The sequence below is a fragment of the Bos indicus genome, chromosome 3 (genome assembly GCF_029378745.1).
Source record: "Bos indicus isolate NIAB-ARS_2022 breed Sahiwal x Tharparkar chromosome 3, NIAB-ARS_B.indTharparkar_mat_pri_1.0, whole genome shotgun sequence".
NCBI classification, from domain to species: domain Eukaryota; kingdom Metazoa; phylum Chordata; class Mammalia; order Artiodactyla; family Bovidae; genus Bos; species Bos indicus.
The window spans coordinates 108,264,874-108,281,794 of NC_091762.1; the positions used below are offsets into that span (position 1 = coordinate 108,264,874).

The window sequence follows — 16,921 nt, forward strand, 5'->3', positions numbered from 1 at the left end:
AGCACTGTTACTTCTTTCTTTCCTAGCCAGCATCTTTGTTCTGCAGAAATGGCGGAGGTGGGGTGGGGGGGAGGGGGCGGGCTCCCTTTCTATTGTGGTCTCATCATGGAGCCTGAATGTCTGGCCACTCCAGCTTCATTTGCATGGTGTGCAGGAAGTGGACTGACTGGATGCGAACAGGGGAGTGTGCAAAAAGGAAACAAAATTATAGAGCCTTGAATGCTGAGTTAAAGGATTGATTCTCTAAGCAGGGGGAAATTAATCTCCAAACCTTCAACTAATAAGGATAACTTGTTTTATGATGATCATTGGTAGTTGTATGAGAAGCAATAATAGTTTATAGTCCTTGATTGATATTTTTGCCTACATAAACACAAAAAGTCTTCAGTATATCTGCATCAAAAATGAATTCTTTAGAAGATAAATGCTTTGATAGGAAACTGAGCAAAGGAGATGGATAGTGCACAAAAGAATACAAATGAACAATATCTTGAAGAAAAAGAAAAAGTATTTGATACGGTTTTTTTTAAAAAGTAATAATAGTCATAACAGCCAAGAGTATAGACTTTGAAGCTATATGACCTCTTGCATTTGAAACCTGTCTTTGCTGTTCCTTAACCGTGTGACTTTGGGCATCACCTCTCTGAACCTTGGTTTTGTAGATTTTTTTTTTCTTACGGTTTTTTGAAAAAATATTTATTTGGCCACACTGGTCTTAGTTGTGGCACCCTGGATCTATCATCTTCATTGCTGCATGTGGGATCTAGTTCCCTTAACAGGGATCGAACCTGGGCCCGCTGCATTGGGAGCATTGAGTCCTAGCCACTGGCCTGCCAGGGAGGTCCCTCCCTTTCTTCCAGTTTTATTGAACTCTAGTTAACATACAGCATTGTGTAAGTTTAAGGTGCACAGCATAATGATTTGACTTGCATACCTCATGAAATGATTTCCACAATAAGTTTAGTGAACGTCCATCATCTCATATAGATATAAAATTAAAGACATAGAAAAAAATATTTTTTCCTGGTGATGAGAACTCATGATTTACTCTCCTAACAACTTTCATATATAACATACAGCAGTGTTAGTTAGATATATCGTGTTGCACATCATATTTCTGTGTGTGCTCAATCACTAAGTCATGTCCAACTCTTTGCAACCCCATGGACTGCAGCCTAACAAAGTCCTGTCTATGGGATTTCCCAGGCAAGAATACTTGAGTAGGTTGCCATTTTCTTTTCTAGGGGATCTTCCCGACCCAGATTTGGACCTATGTCTCCTGCATTGGCAGGTAGATTCTTTACCACTGAGTCACCAGGGAAGCCCCATCATATTCTGAGTACTTAATTGTCCTATAACTGGAGCTTTAGACCTTTTGACTACCTTCATGTAATCCCTCCTCCCCCCTATGTTACCCCTCCCTCTGGTAACCACAAATCTGACCTAATTTTGAGTTTGCTTGATTGTAGATTTCTATATGTAAAGAATATCTTCCTGGGAATTCCCTGGTGATTCAGTAGTTAAGACTCTGAGGTCCACTGCAGAGGGCCTGGGTTTGATCCCACAGGCTGCACAGCAAGGCAAAAAAAAAAAAAAGGGAATATCCTGGGGCTTTGCAATGCAAGGGACACTGATTCAATCCCACATGCCTTAGGGCAACTAAGCCTGGCACCACCACTACTGAGCCTGCCTGCTTCAATTATTGAAGGCTGAGCGCCCTAAAGCCTGTGTTCTGCAACAAGAGAAACCACCACAAGGAGAAGCCTGCACACCGCAACTAGAGAGCAGTCCCTGGTCTCCGTACCTAGAGCAGGCCTGAGTGCAGGGACAAAGACTCAACACAGCCAAAAATAAATAAATATTTTGGAGGAAAAAAAAGAAAGAGAATATGTTCCTCAGGGAATTGTGGGAATTAAATGAGATAATACATATGAAAATGCCCAGCACATAGTAGGAACTCAGAAACTATTTCCTCATCTAACACTGATCATGGACTTATTGTGTATTAGACACTGTTTGAAGAACTTTCAGCACATTATCTCATTTTCTTTACCACAGCCCTTCAAGGCAGGTATTATATCTCCATCTTACAGATGAGGAAACTGAGGTTCAGGGAGGGTAAGTGCCTTGTCCGAATACATAGCTGGTATAAACAGTAGACGGAGGAGCCTGGTAGGCTGCAGTCCATGAGGTCGCTAAGAGTCGGACACGACTGAGCGACTTCACTTTCACTTTTCACTGTCATGCATTGGAGAAGGAAATGGCAACCCACTCCAGTGTTCTTGCCTGGAGAATCCCAGGGACACAGGAGCCTGGTAGGAGGCCGTCTATGGGGTCGCACAGAGTCGGACGCGACTGAAGCGACTTAGCAGCAGCTTAGCAGCAGCATAAACAATAGAGGCAGCATTAGACTGGATTAGAGAGTCTCCTCCAGAGCCTGACCTCTTGAGTTTCGCTCTAATGCATCCTAAACTCATGCCAACCCATCCCATCTAAACTGCTCAGGGAAGATTTCATGTAGGAGGTGATGCTTAAACGGAGACTTGAAGGACAAGTGAGGTTTTTACCAAGCAGGCAACAAGGACGAAAAGAGACATTTGGAGTTAAGAGCAAGTCACTGGGTGGGACTGAAGTTGCGGTGGGAGGAAGCTGTGGAGTGAGCTGAGCCAGAAGAGGCCCACAGAGATAGTACGTGAAGGGCCTTAAATAAGCAACAAAGAGCTTGGACTTTTCTATAGCCTGTGGACAGCTGATGGAGTTTTAAAATGAGGAATGACAAAGCAGGATTTACATGTTAGGAAAATTCCTCTGGCAACTGGTGCAGAAGGGGGGAACATCAAACAGGGAGATCAGTGGGGATGTATTTGTAGTGATTCAGGCATAAAAAATGAGACTTGGACCAGGGGGCATCATGGGGATGGGGAGGAGAGGATGGACTGGAGAGACCAAACTGATGAGAACGAAGGTGCCATGGGAACAGTGAGTTTGGGTTATGTTCACAACTTAACCCTCTGTGGTTACAACAGTGCCTAGCTGTGTGCCTATGCTTTGTTGTTTCCAACTCTGTGTGGCCCCCATGATTGTAGCCGGCCAGGCTCCTCTGTCCATGAAATTTTCGAGGCAAGAATACTAGAGAGGGTTGCCATTTTCTGCTCCAGGGGATTTTCCTAACTCAGGGATCGAACCCGAGTCTCTTTGTCTCCTGCACTGGAAGATGGACTCTTTACCATTAGCACCACCTGGTAGGCACTCAATAAATATTTGTTGAATGGAAGAACAGAACTTGATGTCTATCTGTGAGAATGAAAGAGAGAGAAGAGTCGATTTTCCTCTCTTAGGCTTACTCCTTTTCCCTACTCCTGGGGTCTACATGTGAGGTAACCAGCAAGGAAACTATACTAACTCAAGTTCTCTGAGTAGCTGTCATGATGGACTTCCTCAGAAAGGAATTGGGTGAGAGGGGACTCTCAGAGCCAACAGGCTCTTGGGAATCCATCTGCCCAACCCTTACATTTTATAGATAAAGCGACCAGAGTCCAAGAAGAGGTTATAGGTGAAAGTAACTAGGTTTTTCCCACTCAGCCCTTGGTGAATAATGTGCAGCACAGAAGGTCAGGGAGTGGAAGTGCCTTGGTCAGGAGATTGCAGTTAGAGAAAAGAATTAGCCAACATGAACTGAGTACCTACTGTGTGCCATACATTTTTCTAAATAGTCAGACAACATACAACCACCATGTTCTTCTGTTGAGTCTTGTGAGCAATACTTAAGTATAAGTATCTGTTTTATCCATGATAGAGTACACTGACACACGGTGCCTTACCAGAAGTCATTCATCAGTTGAAGTAATACGACCAGGTTTGGAACCCCAAGCTATACCTGCAAAGTCCATGGAGTCCAGAGATTTTGTTCAGATCCCAGCTCTGCCACTTCCTAGTTGTGAACAATATATTTAATCTATTTGAGCCTTGGCTTTATTGTTGTGTGTGAGTGTGTGTGTTTTGTTTTTGGCTGCACTGAGTGGCTTGTGTAATCTTAGTTCCCCTACCGGGGATTGAACCCATGCAGTGAAAGTGCAGCGTCCTGAACACTGGACCACCAGGGAATTCCCAAGCCTTGGCTTTATTATTTGTACAGTGGAAATATGAACTCGCCTTACTTACTACTCCAAGGGTTTTGTGAGGATCAGATGAGGTGCTGCTGCTGCTGCTGCTAAGATGAGGTGCAGTATGGGTTAATAACATGTAAATGCTGAAAATAATTTAAAAGCCATGTCTGGCAGTGCCATAATCAGTCCTGCAACCCAAGTCTTTTCATTTATGATGTTTTTACAAATCCAATTCAGTTTGGTCAGGGTCATGCAGTTCTACAAGGGGGACAGGGAAGATAGCATAGGAAACAGCAAGTGTTTGGGAGTCAGGCATACCTGGGTTTGAGTGAGAGAGGCAGAGAGGACTCAAGAATTTCTGGGAGAGAGGAATGGCAATCTGGTTAAGAGGGAACCATGGAGCTTCTCTTGAAGGTGTATTTCATAGCAAGCACACTGCTTTTACTTACAGAGTGTGTTTTTTGGAGAGGCCTGAGAATTGCTGATGGAGATCATGGGTAGTTAAAGCCTCCAACCGGCTCTCTAGCACTAACATCTATTTGAATTCCCACTCTGCCACTCACTCTTCCACCTTAGACTACACCTGAGCTGAGTTGCCATGGGATAATCATTGCCACGGAATAACAGTTTCCTTCCTCCTTAAATTAGTTGTGAGAATTAGGGACGTAATATACTTGTGAAGCACAGACCTAGGCACATAATTACCACCAGGTGGGAGGAGGTGGTGCTGGTCTATCTTGGTACAGCATTTTGTTTTCATATTTATTATTGTATTTGAGTTTCAGGTGCACCCTGTGCGAGAGGGAAACAGACTTGGAGCCTCCCCGAGAGGCTGATCGATTTGCTCACGGACGGACAACCGTGCCGAGGGGAACCGGCTCTTCAAGCCCGTGGCTCAGTAGTCCCTCCTTTTTCTTTCCACAGGCTTCGACCCAGCGACCCCAGATCCTGAGTTCCGGTGGCTGTCTCGATACAGGTGCCCAGAGCCAGAGCCCGAGCCGCCCACGCCTCAAAGCTGGAATTCGGCCCCAGGCACCTGGCCGGGGCGTGCCAGAATTGGCGGAGGCAGGTATCGGTCTTGGAAGGCGAGAAAGTGATTGGAGGAGACCTCGCCTCAGGGACGGGCCCCGTTCTGTTTTGGGGCGGGGCTACTAAGCAGGCTGGCCTTCGATTGGCGAGGGTGGCACGCGGGGGCGGGACCCTCGGGGGGGCGGAGCTGGGGCGGAGCGGCTCGGGCAGCGAGATGAAGAGCTTGAGGAAGCTGGCAGAGAAATGTCCGCCGCCGCAGGCTCTCGGGAGCGCCACTCTGCAGGTCTGGCGGGAGGTGAGAAGCTGGGCTGGGGCTTTGAGCCGGGGGTGGTGGCGGGCTTGGCCCTCGGGCGGGCGGGGTCTGCGGGGTTGTCCGACGAACGCCTGGGGCGAAGACCAAGGTCCTGGCCCACGGAGGCGGGGACATTGGGTCCGAAGGGCTCTGGGGATGTTAGTTCTCAGCCCTCCGTGATGAGGGCAGGCGCGGGCCAGTGGGGGTATTCAGGAATCCCGAGGTCGGGATTGTGATTGTAGTAAAGCTCTGTTCTTGCTTCGCTGTGTGACCCGGGGCAGGTGGCTGCCCCTCTCTGAGCTTCAGTTTCTCCATCCTGACGTTCGAGTCTGACTTGTGTTGGGGATGCACTCCCTATCACACAGCGTTCCTTTGGGTGAGCACTGGTGTGTGTACTGGGGCTGCCTGGCTCTCCTGTCGGTCCTCAGCCCCTCTGAGAGATTGGACTCTGTGCAGACCGGGAGTCCAGGAGAGCCCTGTCCACCTTGGGCCTGGAGGCCACGGTGAGGTTACAGGTAAAAGAGACTAGTTTTTTTTTTTTTTCCCACCCAGCCCTTGCTGGATAAGGCTGTGCAGCACAAAAGGCCGATTGTTGAGCAGGAGATTGTCTTTTGGAGAGTGAGAGGCCCCCGGCTGAAATTTGGGTCAGTCTGGTGCTTTGGGAGGAGGTATTTTTTGTCCAGCTCCTGGATTTTCTGTCCGGGGCTCCCTGGTATGTTTTATTCCTGGGTGTGCCCGTGCAGCTCCTGTTACGTCCAAGCTTTGGCATGACCGTGAGTACCCACTTGTGTCCCATTTCTCAGCCACTTGCTAGAGAACTGTCAAGTGCCTGTGTAAGCGTGGGCCGGCACTCCACTTGCTCTCACCAGGCTTGGAAACTGTGAGGGGCGGGGGGGAATAACACATTGCACAAGTTTGTAAAATGAAAGGAAACGAAGTGAGCAGAGGACTTCCTCCGCGCTTGTTCTTTACCTTCTTTGCAGCCGCCGCAAGACGCGGTCACAGCACCTTATGGTGCTGGTAGTTTGCGTCTCATGGGCTTATCTCAGTTATGAAGTGCTGATCTTGAGACAGCTTTTGCATCAGTTTCCATGACATTCTGGGCTCTGGCACTGGGACAGGTGAGAATTTAAGATTAAGAACATATCCTTCCCTGGCCCCTTGGAAAGAGGCTGCCAGCATCCAGACAGAAGACAGGCCCAATGGCAGCAGAAAGAGGTGGGTTCTGTCTTTTCGGCCAGCACGCCGGATCCTGTTGAAGCGCTTCATCTCTTGAATGGAGGGAGGTCTTCTGTGAGGAGTCGGGATGGCTCTGAAGCAGTTATCTGCTGTGGGGTCGTGAATGCAAACGGATCTCAGACTCTTTTGTGATCTTTCAAAAATCCCAAACTAGCTGCATGCTGGTGAAGAGTTACTGTCAAGGTGCTGGTTTCATTTTTAATCTGAAATTATTTGTCCCTGTCATAATCCCTACAATAAATGGGATTACACTATTAAATGGTAAGTTGCTTATGTTACAGTTGGTAAGAAATGGCCGTGGACCTCTAGTTCTGTTTGGGTAGCGTGTTTGCAGAGTTCTTTGGTCTCAGAGGTCTCAGAGGAGAGTCCTGTCATCTACAACAAGTAGGGGGAACCCTTGGGGCCGCCTCTGAATGTCCCAGACAGTCCAGACCCAGCGGGAAACAGATAGGGAATTTGGTGCTTCCAATATGCGTGTAATCAAAATACCCACTTCCTGATGGCTTCGGGAACCAACCCGAGCATTGCTTTAAAATGCTGTGTGTGATATGCATCAGGAGAAACAGGGCTTCTCCAGGGAGCTGACAGTGTCAGAGGGATCTGATGATTCACAGAGGTGAGTGAATGTGGGGTCGGTTCAGCAGGAGGGGGACCTTGTGGGGCTAGTCAAGGTCTGGCTATTTGGGGGGCAAAGTGAATCTGATTTTCACTCTCTGCCTTTGTTTTGGTAGAGAAAGGAAACATCTCACTTGGCTGCATCTCTCCAAAATGTCCATTTTTTTCCCCTTGGATTTGTCTTTCCTGCATTCAGGAGTGTCAGGCTAAACTTGGTAGAGGTTGCAGAAAAGTGAAATGCTGCTAGTTTTCGTTTGGGGTCAGTGTTCTCAGGTTCAAACCAGGATCTTTGAGCTAAGTTATGATGTGGAAGTGAGATATAAGCCTTCTTGTTGAGTGACAGCCTGTTCATCTGATTCTCTTGGCTTCTTCAGGTGCCAAGACCTTGCATGGGTCCCAGACAAGTAGCTGTTCTAAGTAGGGGATCTTTCTGCTTCTTCACTTAGTTAACTGCTCTGTGGTGTAGCTTTTTTTTTTTTTTCTTAAAAAGAAAAAAAAGAAATACCTTCCTGTTTCTGTTTAGCCAACTGAAGATGCTTTTATCAAGAAAACCCCTTGGGGAATCTGCCTCTGACTCAGTGCTCACCCTGTCATTGTGTAAAATATTCACCTGCCTCATCCTACACACACTCAAAGACCTGGAGCTGTGTTCTGGAGGACTCTGAGCTATGGGCTTGAGAGGAAGCAGCCACTCAGAAGTCCCATTGGGGTTGTTCTGGGCTAATTTAATGAAATGGTAACAACAGACTCATTGCAGAGTTCTGAAGTGGTTTTCTGATTCCATGGTTGATTCAAAACGTGATGGCTTTGTAGTAACTCAAATTCAGAATGAGATGTGCTATGGGTATTTTTTCCCCTGGACCCAGGAAATAAAGCATTGAAGTCTGTGTGGCCTGAGAAAGGAAATGAATGCTATTTATAACTCAGGGTAGCATAAAGGGTAACCTAGATTACTAGGGTAGAAGCCAGTGAGAATGTTGGAAAAACAGCCCCTGGGGTCAGTCAGTCGCCCTGCTCCTCCTCCTCTTAATAAATAAAATCTGTGTGACTGACATACCCTTTTAGCACAGAAAATGAATTTTCCTAGATGTTTATCTTACACGTAGAACTCTTGCCCATCATCTCCACCTTTGTGGGAAGCTCTGCTGGCTCCTAAGCAAATTAATTGGGCTCACTTTGTTTCTTTAAACAAAAGAGAACTGTGTTCCTTTTTCTTCCTTCTTGTGTTGTTCCCTTCTCCATTTCCTTGTGTTTGTTTCTTGAACAGGAGAACCCCCTGAAGACTTTTCTCTCCTTCAGGAAACAGGTTGTTGTGGAATTTTACAGTGGGAGCATGGAGCAAGCAGATGACCCACAAACATTCCCTTAGAAGGGGTGCTTTGCACAGGAAAGTCCTCAGGGACAGAAGGTTCAGGAAGAGGGAGGCATCAATATTTACTAGAGGAAAGACAGTCTGGAAACATAGACGCTCACTAGCTTGCTTGTTTTGTTTGCTGCTTCAAATCTACTGTAACAAACTTGTAGATTTTACCAGTGGTGCAAATGTGAACTAAAGCTCCAAAATGAAGGCTGAGGATTTGAGCAAAGTGTATGTCTACGTGGCCTACTTTAATTTTTATTTTTCCTACTGCATGTTAGTATCACATTGGACATACCTCTGACTTTCCTCTCGTCCCTCTGTAAGATAGGAGTGAAAGTTTGCCTCCTAGAAGGTCTCATAGGACTGAAGAAATTCAAATTTGGCGGGGGGGCATGGGGGGTGCTTCCTCTGGGAAACCCGTTTAGGATTTGCAGATGCCCACCTCCAAGAGCTTAGAAACTGGCTGCACTCCTCAGGGCCTTTCCTAGGCTGGCTTGTTCCAAGTTCCGTATTCATTCTCTTCTTTACTCCTTTCCTTCCTCCAGTTTCTTTTCTGTCAATACAATCACTAAAAACCTCAGTCATCCTTGACTCTTCCCTCCCCATGTCTAATAACCACATTTGGTCCATTTTTTCCCTGCAATTTAAAAATCTTTTGAAAATTAAAGAGATTAAGTCCCTGTAGTTCACGTTGGTATCCTCTCACTTGAACTAGTGCAGTGCTGTCTCTACAAGTCTTCCCCTAGGTCTCCTCCTCCCCCTGGGGCTTGCCCTCAGTTCAGTTCAGTTCAGTTCAGTCGCTCAGTCATGTCCGACTCTTTGTGACCCCGTGAATCACAGCACGTCAGGCCTCCCCGTCCATCACCAACTCCTGGAGTTCACTCAGACTCACGTCCATCGAGTCAGTGATGCCATCCAGCCATCTCATCCTCTGTCGTCCCCTTCTCCTCCTGCCCCCAATCCCTCCCAGCATCAGAGTCTTTTCCAATGAGTCAACTCTTTGCATGAGGTGGCCAAAGCACTAGAGTTTCAGCTTTAGCATCATTCCTTCCAAAGAAATCCCAGGGCTGATCTCCTTCAGAATGGACTGGTTGGATCTCCTTGCAGTCCAAGGGACTCTGAAGAGTCTTCTCCAACACCACAGTTCAAAAGCATCGATTCTTCGGCACTCAGCTTTCTTCACAGTCCAACTCTCACATCCATGCATGACTTCTGGAAAAACCATAGCCTTGACTAGACAGACCTTTGTTGGCAAAGTAATGTCTCTGCTTTTGAATATGCTATCTAGGTTGGTCATAACTTTCCTTCTAAGGAGTAAGCGTCTTTTAATTTCATGGCTTCAGTCACCATCTGCAGTGATTTTGGAGCCCCCAAAAATAAAGTCTGACACTGTTTCCCCATCTGTTTCCCATGAAGTGGTGGGACCAGATGCCGTGATCTTCCTTTTCTGAATGTTGAGCTTTAAGCCAACTTTTTCACTCTCCTCTTTCACTTTCATCAAGAGGTTTTTTAGTTCCTCTTCACTTTCTTCCATAAGGGTGGTGTCATCTGCATAGCTGAGGTTATTGATATTTCTCCCAGCAATCTTGATTCCAGCTTGTGCTTCTTCCAGCCCAGTGTTTCTCATGATGTACTCTACATAGAAGTTAAATAAGCAGGGTGACAGTATACAGCTTTGACGTACTCCTTTTCCTATTTGGAACCAGTCTGTTGTTCCATGTCCAGTTCTAACTGTTGCTTCCTGACCTGCATACAAATTTCTTAAGAGGCAGGTCAGGTGGTCTGGTATTCCCATCTCTTTCAGAATTTTCCACAGCTTATTGTGATCCACACAGTCAAAGGCTTTGGCATAGTCAATAAAGCAGAAATAGATGTTTTTCTGGAACTCTCTTGCGTTTTCAATGATCCAGCAGATGTTGGCAATTTGATCTCTGGTTCCTCTGCCTTTTCTAAAACCAGCTTGAACATCTGGAATTTCACGGTTCACGTATTGCTGAAGAGGGTAACTTTTATCACGCCCTGCTGTTTTGTTTGTGAACTTGAATGCTGCATCACTCCCTGTAGCCTGCAGAATAAAGTTCAGATTCTTTAGTGGGACATCTAAGTCCTGCAGGCCTGGCCTCAGCCCCTCTGTCGAGCCTTATCGTCCCCAACTCACCTTCATTTCCTCTTACTTCAGACCTGATTGCTTATTATTTCTGTGTTTTTTCATCTTCGTTGGCTGTTCATTCATCTGCATTTGTACAAGCTCGAACGTGCTACTTTTAGCATTTTGCATCCTGTCTCCTCCCCGAATGCCAGCCCAATGCCTTGTATATCGGTAGGTGCTCAAAAAATGTCTGTTGTCTTTGAGACCTGAACCGTTCCAGCTCCAGTGCTTTGTTGCCTGAAGGATGCCTGCCCCCTTCCTCTTTAAGCGGGTTCTGCACTTCTTTCCACCCCTCAACCCCTTCCTGGTTTGCTTTTGCCCACTTCTCTTTCGGTTTTATCACCAGACCACAGACAGTTCACAGAAGGCCAGCAAAGAGAGAGCCTGGTGGAAAAAGTCAAGTCATCTCTCCAGTAGCCTGTGACCATTATAACCTGTGGCTGAAAAGTAATTGCACGGTTGTAGTCTTTGCTCAGAAGCTAAGCTAGTGATGTTTATTTAGTCCTTGCTAACCTAAATTGGGGGCTTCCCTGGTGACTCAGGGGTAAAGAATCCACCTGCCAGTGTAGGAGATGCAGGTTCTATGCCTGGATCAGGAAGATCCCCTGGAGAAGGAGAAGGCAACTCACTGCAGTATTCTTGCCTGGGAAATCTCATGGACGGAGGAGCCTGGTGGGCTACAGTCCATGGGGCCTCAAAGAGTCGGACACGACTGAGTGACTAAACAACAACAAGAGCTCAAGTTGGATTTGCACAGGGGGCAAATTGGATTTTGAGACCAGGGCTTACAGGTTTGTGGGGCCTGGGATGTGTTTTTAGAGATGCCTCTGCTTACGTGAATTGTTAAAGTCTATGGTGCTTTTTTCTAAAGCCATGAGATAGTGGGAAATGTTTTTTTTTTTTTTAAAGGAAGGAAGACAGAAAGGAAGGAAAGGACTAAGAAGCATGGCTATTTGATTTTCAAAAAAGTAACAGAACTGTTTGGGTTGGTTGCCATGTTGGAATAGGATAATGCTGGGTGCCCTGGGCTATGGGTTTCTCTCAAGAGTTCTCTGCCCTGTGTGTGCTATGTATTTCGTTCCCTTTGGTCATAAGAGTCAAATCCAAACTCCACATGGCATTCAAAGTCTTACAGTTTGGCCTTAATACATATAATAAAAACCTATTCCTAATAAATTAAAACAATAAAATTATAGTTATACATAAAAATCGATTACTATTATAACTATTATTATCACTGGCAGTTAACATTTAGTAAACACTATGGGCCTTACCCAGTGCACAGAAAAGTTCTGTAAAAGGATGTCCATTTTTCACATGGAGAGACTAAGGCTCAGAGAGGGTAAGTGACTGTGAGAATAGAATTCAGGTCATCTGTTTGAATCTAATGCTTGAGCCCTAACCCTAACACTCTTCTTTTGTATCCCGTGATGCTTCTCAAACAAAACCTTGCATGTCTACTTATTTATACTACTTGTTATGACTTATTTCTGAGCATATCATGATGCCATGTCTCTGCGCTGGAATTATTTCCTCTGCCAGAAATGCTTTCTGCATGTCACCTTTTTCTGATAGTATAGTTTTTGATTAACTGCACAGACTCTTGACCCATATTCCCTGGGTTTGAATCCTGGCTGTACTGTTTATTAGCTGTGTGTTCTTGGGCAGGTTACTTACCCTCTCTGTGTTTATCTCAGTCTGTACAGTGGAGATAATAATGCCATCTACCTCATGGAGGAGTTGTGAAGATTAAGTATACATACGGAGGTTAAAACCATGCCTGACATGCAGTAAGCCTTAAGTATTTGCGATTAATATTATTCATGGTGATATTACTATCATTGTCATCGTTAACACAGTCTGACTTTGGGTCTGGGTAATTAGGTCCGGATGGCTCTGATTCCTTGTAAAGTGAATGAATCTCTTGCTAGTGTGTGTTGCCTTGTCTTAGACTCAGAGAGGCTGTGGGACGGCCCCCTGGTGGTGTGTACCCAGCATCAAGAAGCGTTAATCCTGCCTATGGGAACTGCCGAGTAATTTGCTCACATGGTTTTGCAGGGTCTTCAAGTGTGCTGGAAATGGAATGCCAGGGCCGGTGACTGAGGAGATAGGGACACCACCTCCTAGACTTATCTAGTAGATGCTCAGAAAGGGGCAGGATATGATTGTCACCCACTAGTGACAGCCATACACACACACAGCCTGTGCAGACCAGGGTGGTACTTTGGCTTTGTCATCCAGACTGACTTAATCCTTCTCTCCATGTAGTACTTACTCCTAAGAGTTCATAGTTTCATTGAAGATGTTGTGCTCATGTTGGCAAAAGGGAGGCTGTGGAGTTCTGACTGTTAATGTCAACGGTGCTGTTTCCTGGGCTAGCTCTGTGTTGCTGGGCATGTCTGCTCCCTTTCTGGACCTCAGTATCCTTATTTGTAAAATGAGGCCAATAATCAGAAATAACACATGAAGCATGTAGTGCAAGCCTAGCTATTCATATTAGAGGGGACTCGGTAAATGAGCATCATCATTATCAAGGCCGAGGGGGATGAGGAGTGGCAAGGCAGAGGGAAGAGAACTAACCATTCCTGCGTATGTGCTGTGTACCTGGCATGGTGCGAGGTTCTTGACCTGTTTAGAATTTCATTTGTTTATTCTTTTGGCCTCTCTCCAAGTGTAGTGGTGTTATCATCATTTTACAAATGAGGAAACAAATGAAGTAGTTTGCTTGAGGTTTCCTGTGAGGTTATGGATGCAGCCGGTAAAATGGCCAGGTCATTTTATTCCAAAGCCCCATGGCTTTTCCAGAAACACTCAAATGACCCTTAAAATGCTAGACAAGTCATACAGACTGGAAGGCCTTCAGAATTGAGAGAAATGACTGCCGAGGGCTAGTGTGGTCGTGGAGAGCTTGGTGGTGGAGGAGTTGAGGCTGGACTTTGAGGAGAGGGGTCCAGAAGTCAGAGTGAGGACGACGTGCATGGGGAACCTGTCTGTTTATTAAATCGGCTGTCTCCAGGTGGCAGATGGGGAGAGAGCGCAGGACCAGTTTGCAAAGGGCCTCTCCTGTGCCAGTGCAACCAGCTTTGGACCTTCACCTGCAGGCAGTGGTGTAATACTGGAAGTTTTAGAGCAGGGAGAGATGAAATCAGATTTTAACCTGGCCAAGTCCAGAGATAAAACTGGCAGATCGCGTCAGGAGAAGCAGGAAGCTCTCTCGTTGGGAGGCTTTTGATGTAACAGGCGAGGGGAGGAGGCCTGGAGGAAGGCAGCGGTGAGAATGAAGAGGCGGGTGGCTGACCAGCCCTGGTGGCCCAAGGAGAGTGGTGAGCGAAGGGCGGGTTGGCAAACCAGGCTGAAGGGGAAATGATGGGGCTGTGACAGAAGGGAGAGCCCAGCGGAAGTCCAGAAGTCAAAGCTCAGCTTTACCTGGGACCCACCAGTGTGCGGAGACGTGAGCAGCAGAGGGCCTGATGCCAGGCACAGCTGGGTAGCTCTGTTTGGAACTGACTGTGATGGCCAATGATTCTCGGAGAAGAGAAGAGCCAGATCTAGAACTGCAGTGGCCAATGTGGTAATCCCTAGTCACATGTGGCTATTTAAATTTACTCTAGGGGTTTAAAATTAACAGTTCAGTTTCTCATTTTAACTGTTCAAGTGTAGCTAGTAGCTACTCTTTTGGGCGGTGCAGTTATAGAGCATTTCCATCATCTGTTGGATTGCACTGGTCTGGATCTTGGGAAAACCTGTGAAAAACTGGGGGACATGCAGGGGGAAACCAGGGCAAGAGGAGCAATTGAAATAAGAAATATTGTAGCTGCCTTTTGGGCAATTCTCAAAAGAAATAGAGTACTTGAATTTTGATTTGAATTTGCTGGTTTGACTTCTAGAGCCCCTCTGGTCATGCAGTGAGGGGTAGCTTCGATTAACCATAGGAAGCAGTCATAGGCAGATACTGTTATCTTTGTTCAGTTCAGGAAGCAGAAGCTTAGAGAAGTGAGATAACTTCTTCAAGGTCATAGAGCTAGTAAGTAGCAGGGCCAGAAATGGAACCAAGTCTGACTCCAAAGCCTCTCTCTCTTTATGTGTGTGTGTGTGTGTGTGTGTGTGTGTGTGTGTATATATATATATATATATAGTGCTTTGTACATATATGTACATGCTATGTACAAAGGCCAAAACCTTTGACTGTGTGGATCGCAACAAACTGTGGAAAATTCTTAAAGAGATGGGAATACCAGACCACCTTACCTGCCTCCTGAGACATCTGTATGCAGGTCAAGAAGCAACAGTTCGAACCAGACATGGAACAATGAACTGGTTCCAAATCAGGAAAGGAGTTCATCAAGCTTGTATATCGTTACCCTGCTTATTTAACTTATATGCAGAGTACATCGTGTGAAATGCCAGGGTGGATGAAGCACAAGCTAGAATCAAAATTGCCAGGAGAAATATTAGTAACCTCAGATATACAGATGACACCACCCTTATGGCAGAAAGCGAAGAGGAACTGAAGAGCCTCTTGATGAAAGTGAAAAAGGAGAGTGAAAAAGCTGGCTTAAAACTCAACTTTCAAAAAACTAAGATCATGGTATCCGGTCCCATCCTAGATGGGGAAACAAGGGAAACAATGAGAGACGTTATTTTTTTTTTTGGCTCCAAAATCACTGCAGATTGTAACTGCAGCCATGAAATTAAAAGATGCTTGCTCCTTGCAAGAAAAGCCTAGACAGCATATTAAAAAGCAGAGACATTACTTTGCCGACAAAGCTGTCTAGTCAAAGCTATGGTTTTTCCAGCAGTCATGTATGAATGTGAGAGTTGGACAATAAAGAAAGGTGAGCACTGAAAAATTGATGCTTTTGAACTGTGGTATTGGAGAAGACTCTTGAGAGTCTGTTGGACTGCAAGGAGATCCAACCAGTCTATCCTAAGGGAAATCAGTCCTTAATATTCATTGGAAGGACTGATGCTGAAGCTGAAGCTCCAATACAGAAATCAATCACTGGCTACCTGATGCAGAGAACTGACTCATTGGAAAAGACCCTGTTGCTGGGAAAGATTGAAGGCAGGAGGAGAAGGGGACGACAGAGCATGAGATAGCTGGGTGGCATCACCGACTCAGACATGAGTTTGAGCAAGCTCCAGGAGTTGGTGATGTACAGGAAAGCCTGGCGCACTGCAGTCCATGGGGTCGCAAAGAGTCGGACACGACTGAGCGACTGAACTGACCTGTGCTGATGTACGTACATACTTCCCGGGTGGCGCTAGTGGTAAAGAGCCTGTTGGCTAACACAGGTGAGGTAAGAGATGTGGGTTTGATCCCTAGGTGGGGATGATCCCCTGGAGAAGGAAGTGGCAACCCAGTCCAGTATTCATGCCTGCAAAATCCCACAGACAGAGGAGCCTGGCGGGCTACATACAGTCCATGGGGTCACAGAGAGTCAGACACCGCTGAGCAACTGAACTGAACATGTTTGTGTGTGTGTACTCAGCTGTGTCCAATTCTGTGCAACCCTATGGACTGTATCCTGCCAGGTTCCTCTGTCTGTGGGACCTTCCAGGCAAGAATACTGGAGTGGGTAGCCATTTCATACTCCAGGATGTATATATATAGTACTTATATATTTATAGTATGAAGTGAAGTGAAAGTCAGTCCCTCAGTCGTGTCTGACCCTTTACAACCCCATGGTGTACAGTCCATGGGATTCTCCAAGCCAGAGTACTGGAGTGGGTAGCCTTTCCCTTCTCCAGAGGATCTTTCCAACCCAGGGATTGAACCCAGGTCTCCCGCATTGCGGATGGATTCAAGGGAAGCCCGTGTGTGTGTGTGTGTGTGTGTGTGTGTGTGTGTGTGTATACCAAAAAAATACATCTTATTTTATCTAACTTTGAAAGTACCTATAAGCAAAAAGAAAAAAAAATTACCATTGAGAAATAACTACTATTGACCTTCAGTGTATGCTTTTCAGACTTTCCCATGGGTATGTGTGCGTCTAAATAAATACATATATATGTATATTTATAAGCGTGGTATATATGTACAGAGACATGTTCCAGTCTTTTCTGACGCATGTAGGCCATGCTCTTAACTACCACCCTTAATCCTTTATCAGCATTTCTGAAGTCCTAAA

The 16,921-nt window shown here is 46.0% G+C and overlaps 1 protein-coding gene across 4 annotated transcripts in view; it reads left to right on the forward strand.

The window, feature by feature from the left end:
- Positions 1 to 16,921, forward strand: part of INPP5B (inositol polyphosphate-5-phosphatase B) — a 54,858-nt gene that overhangs the window by 4,704 nt on the left and 33,233 nt on the right. For 3 of the 4 annotated variants that reach the window (XM_070786821.1, XM_070786822.1, XM_019957798.2), the window contains one exon: positions 5,031 to 5,175. In XM_070786821.1, the coding sequence (XP_070642922.1) occupies positions 5,031 to 5,175 (145 nt within the window). Of the gene's footprint in view, positions 1 to 5,030; positions 5,176 to 5,323; positions 5,431 to 16,921 lie in introns of those variants that run through there. The other variant, XM_019957799.2, reaches the window with a different exon arrangement.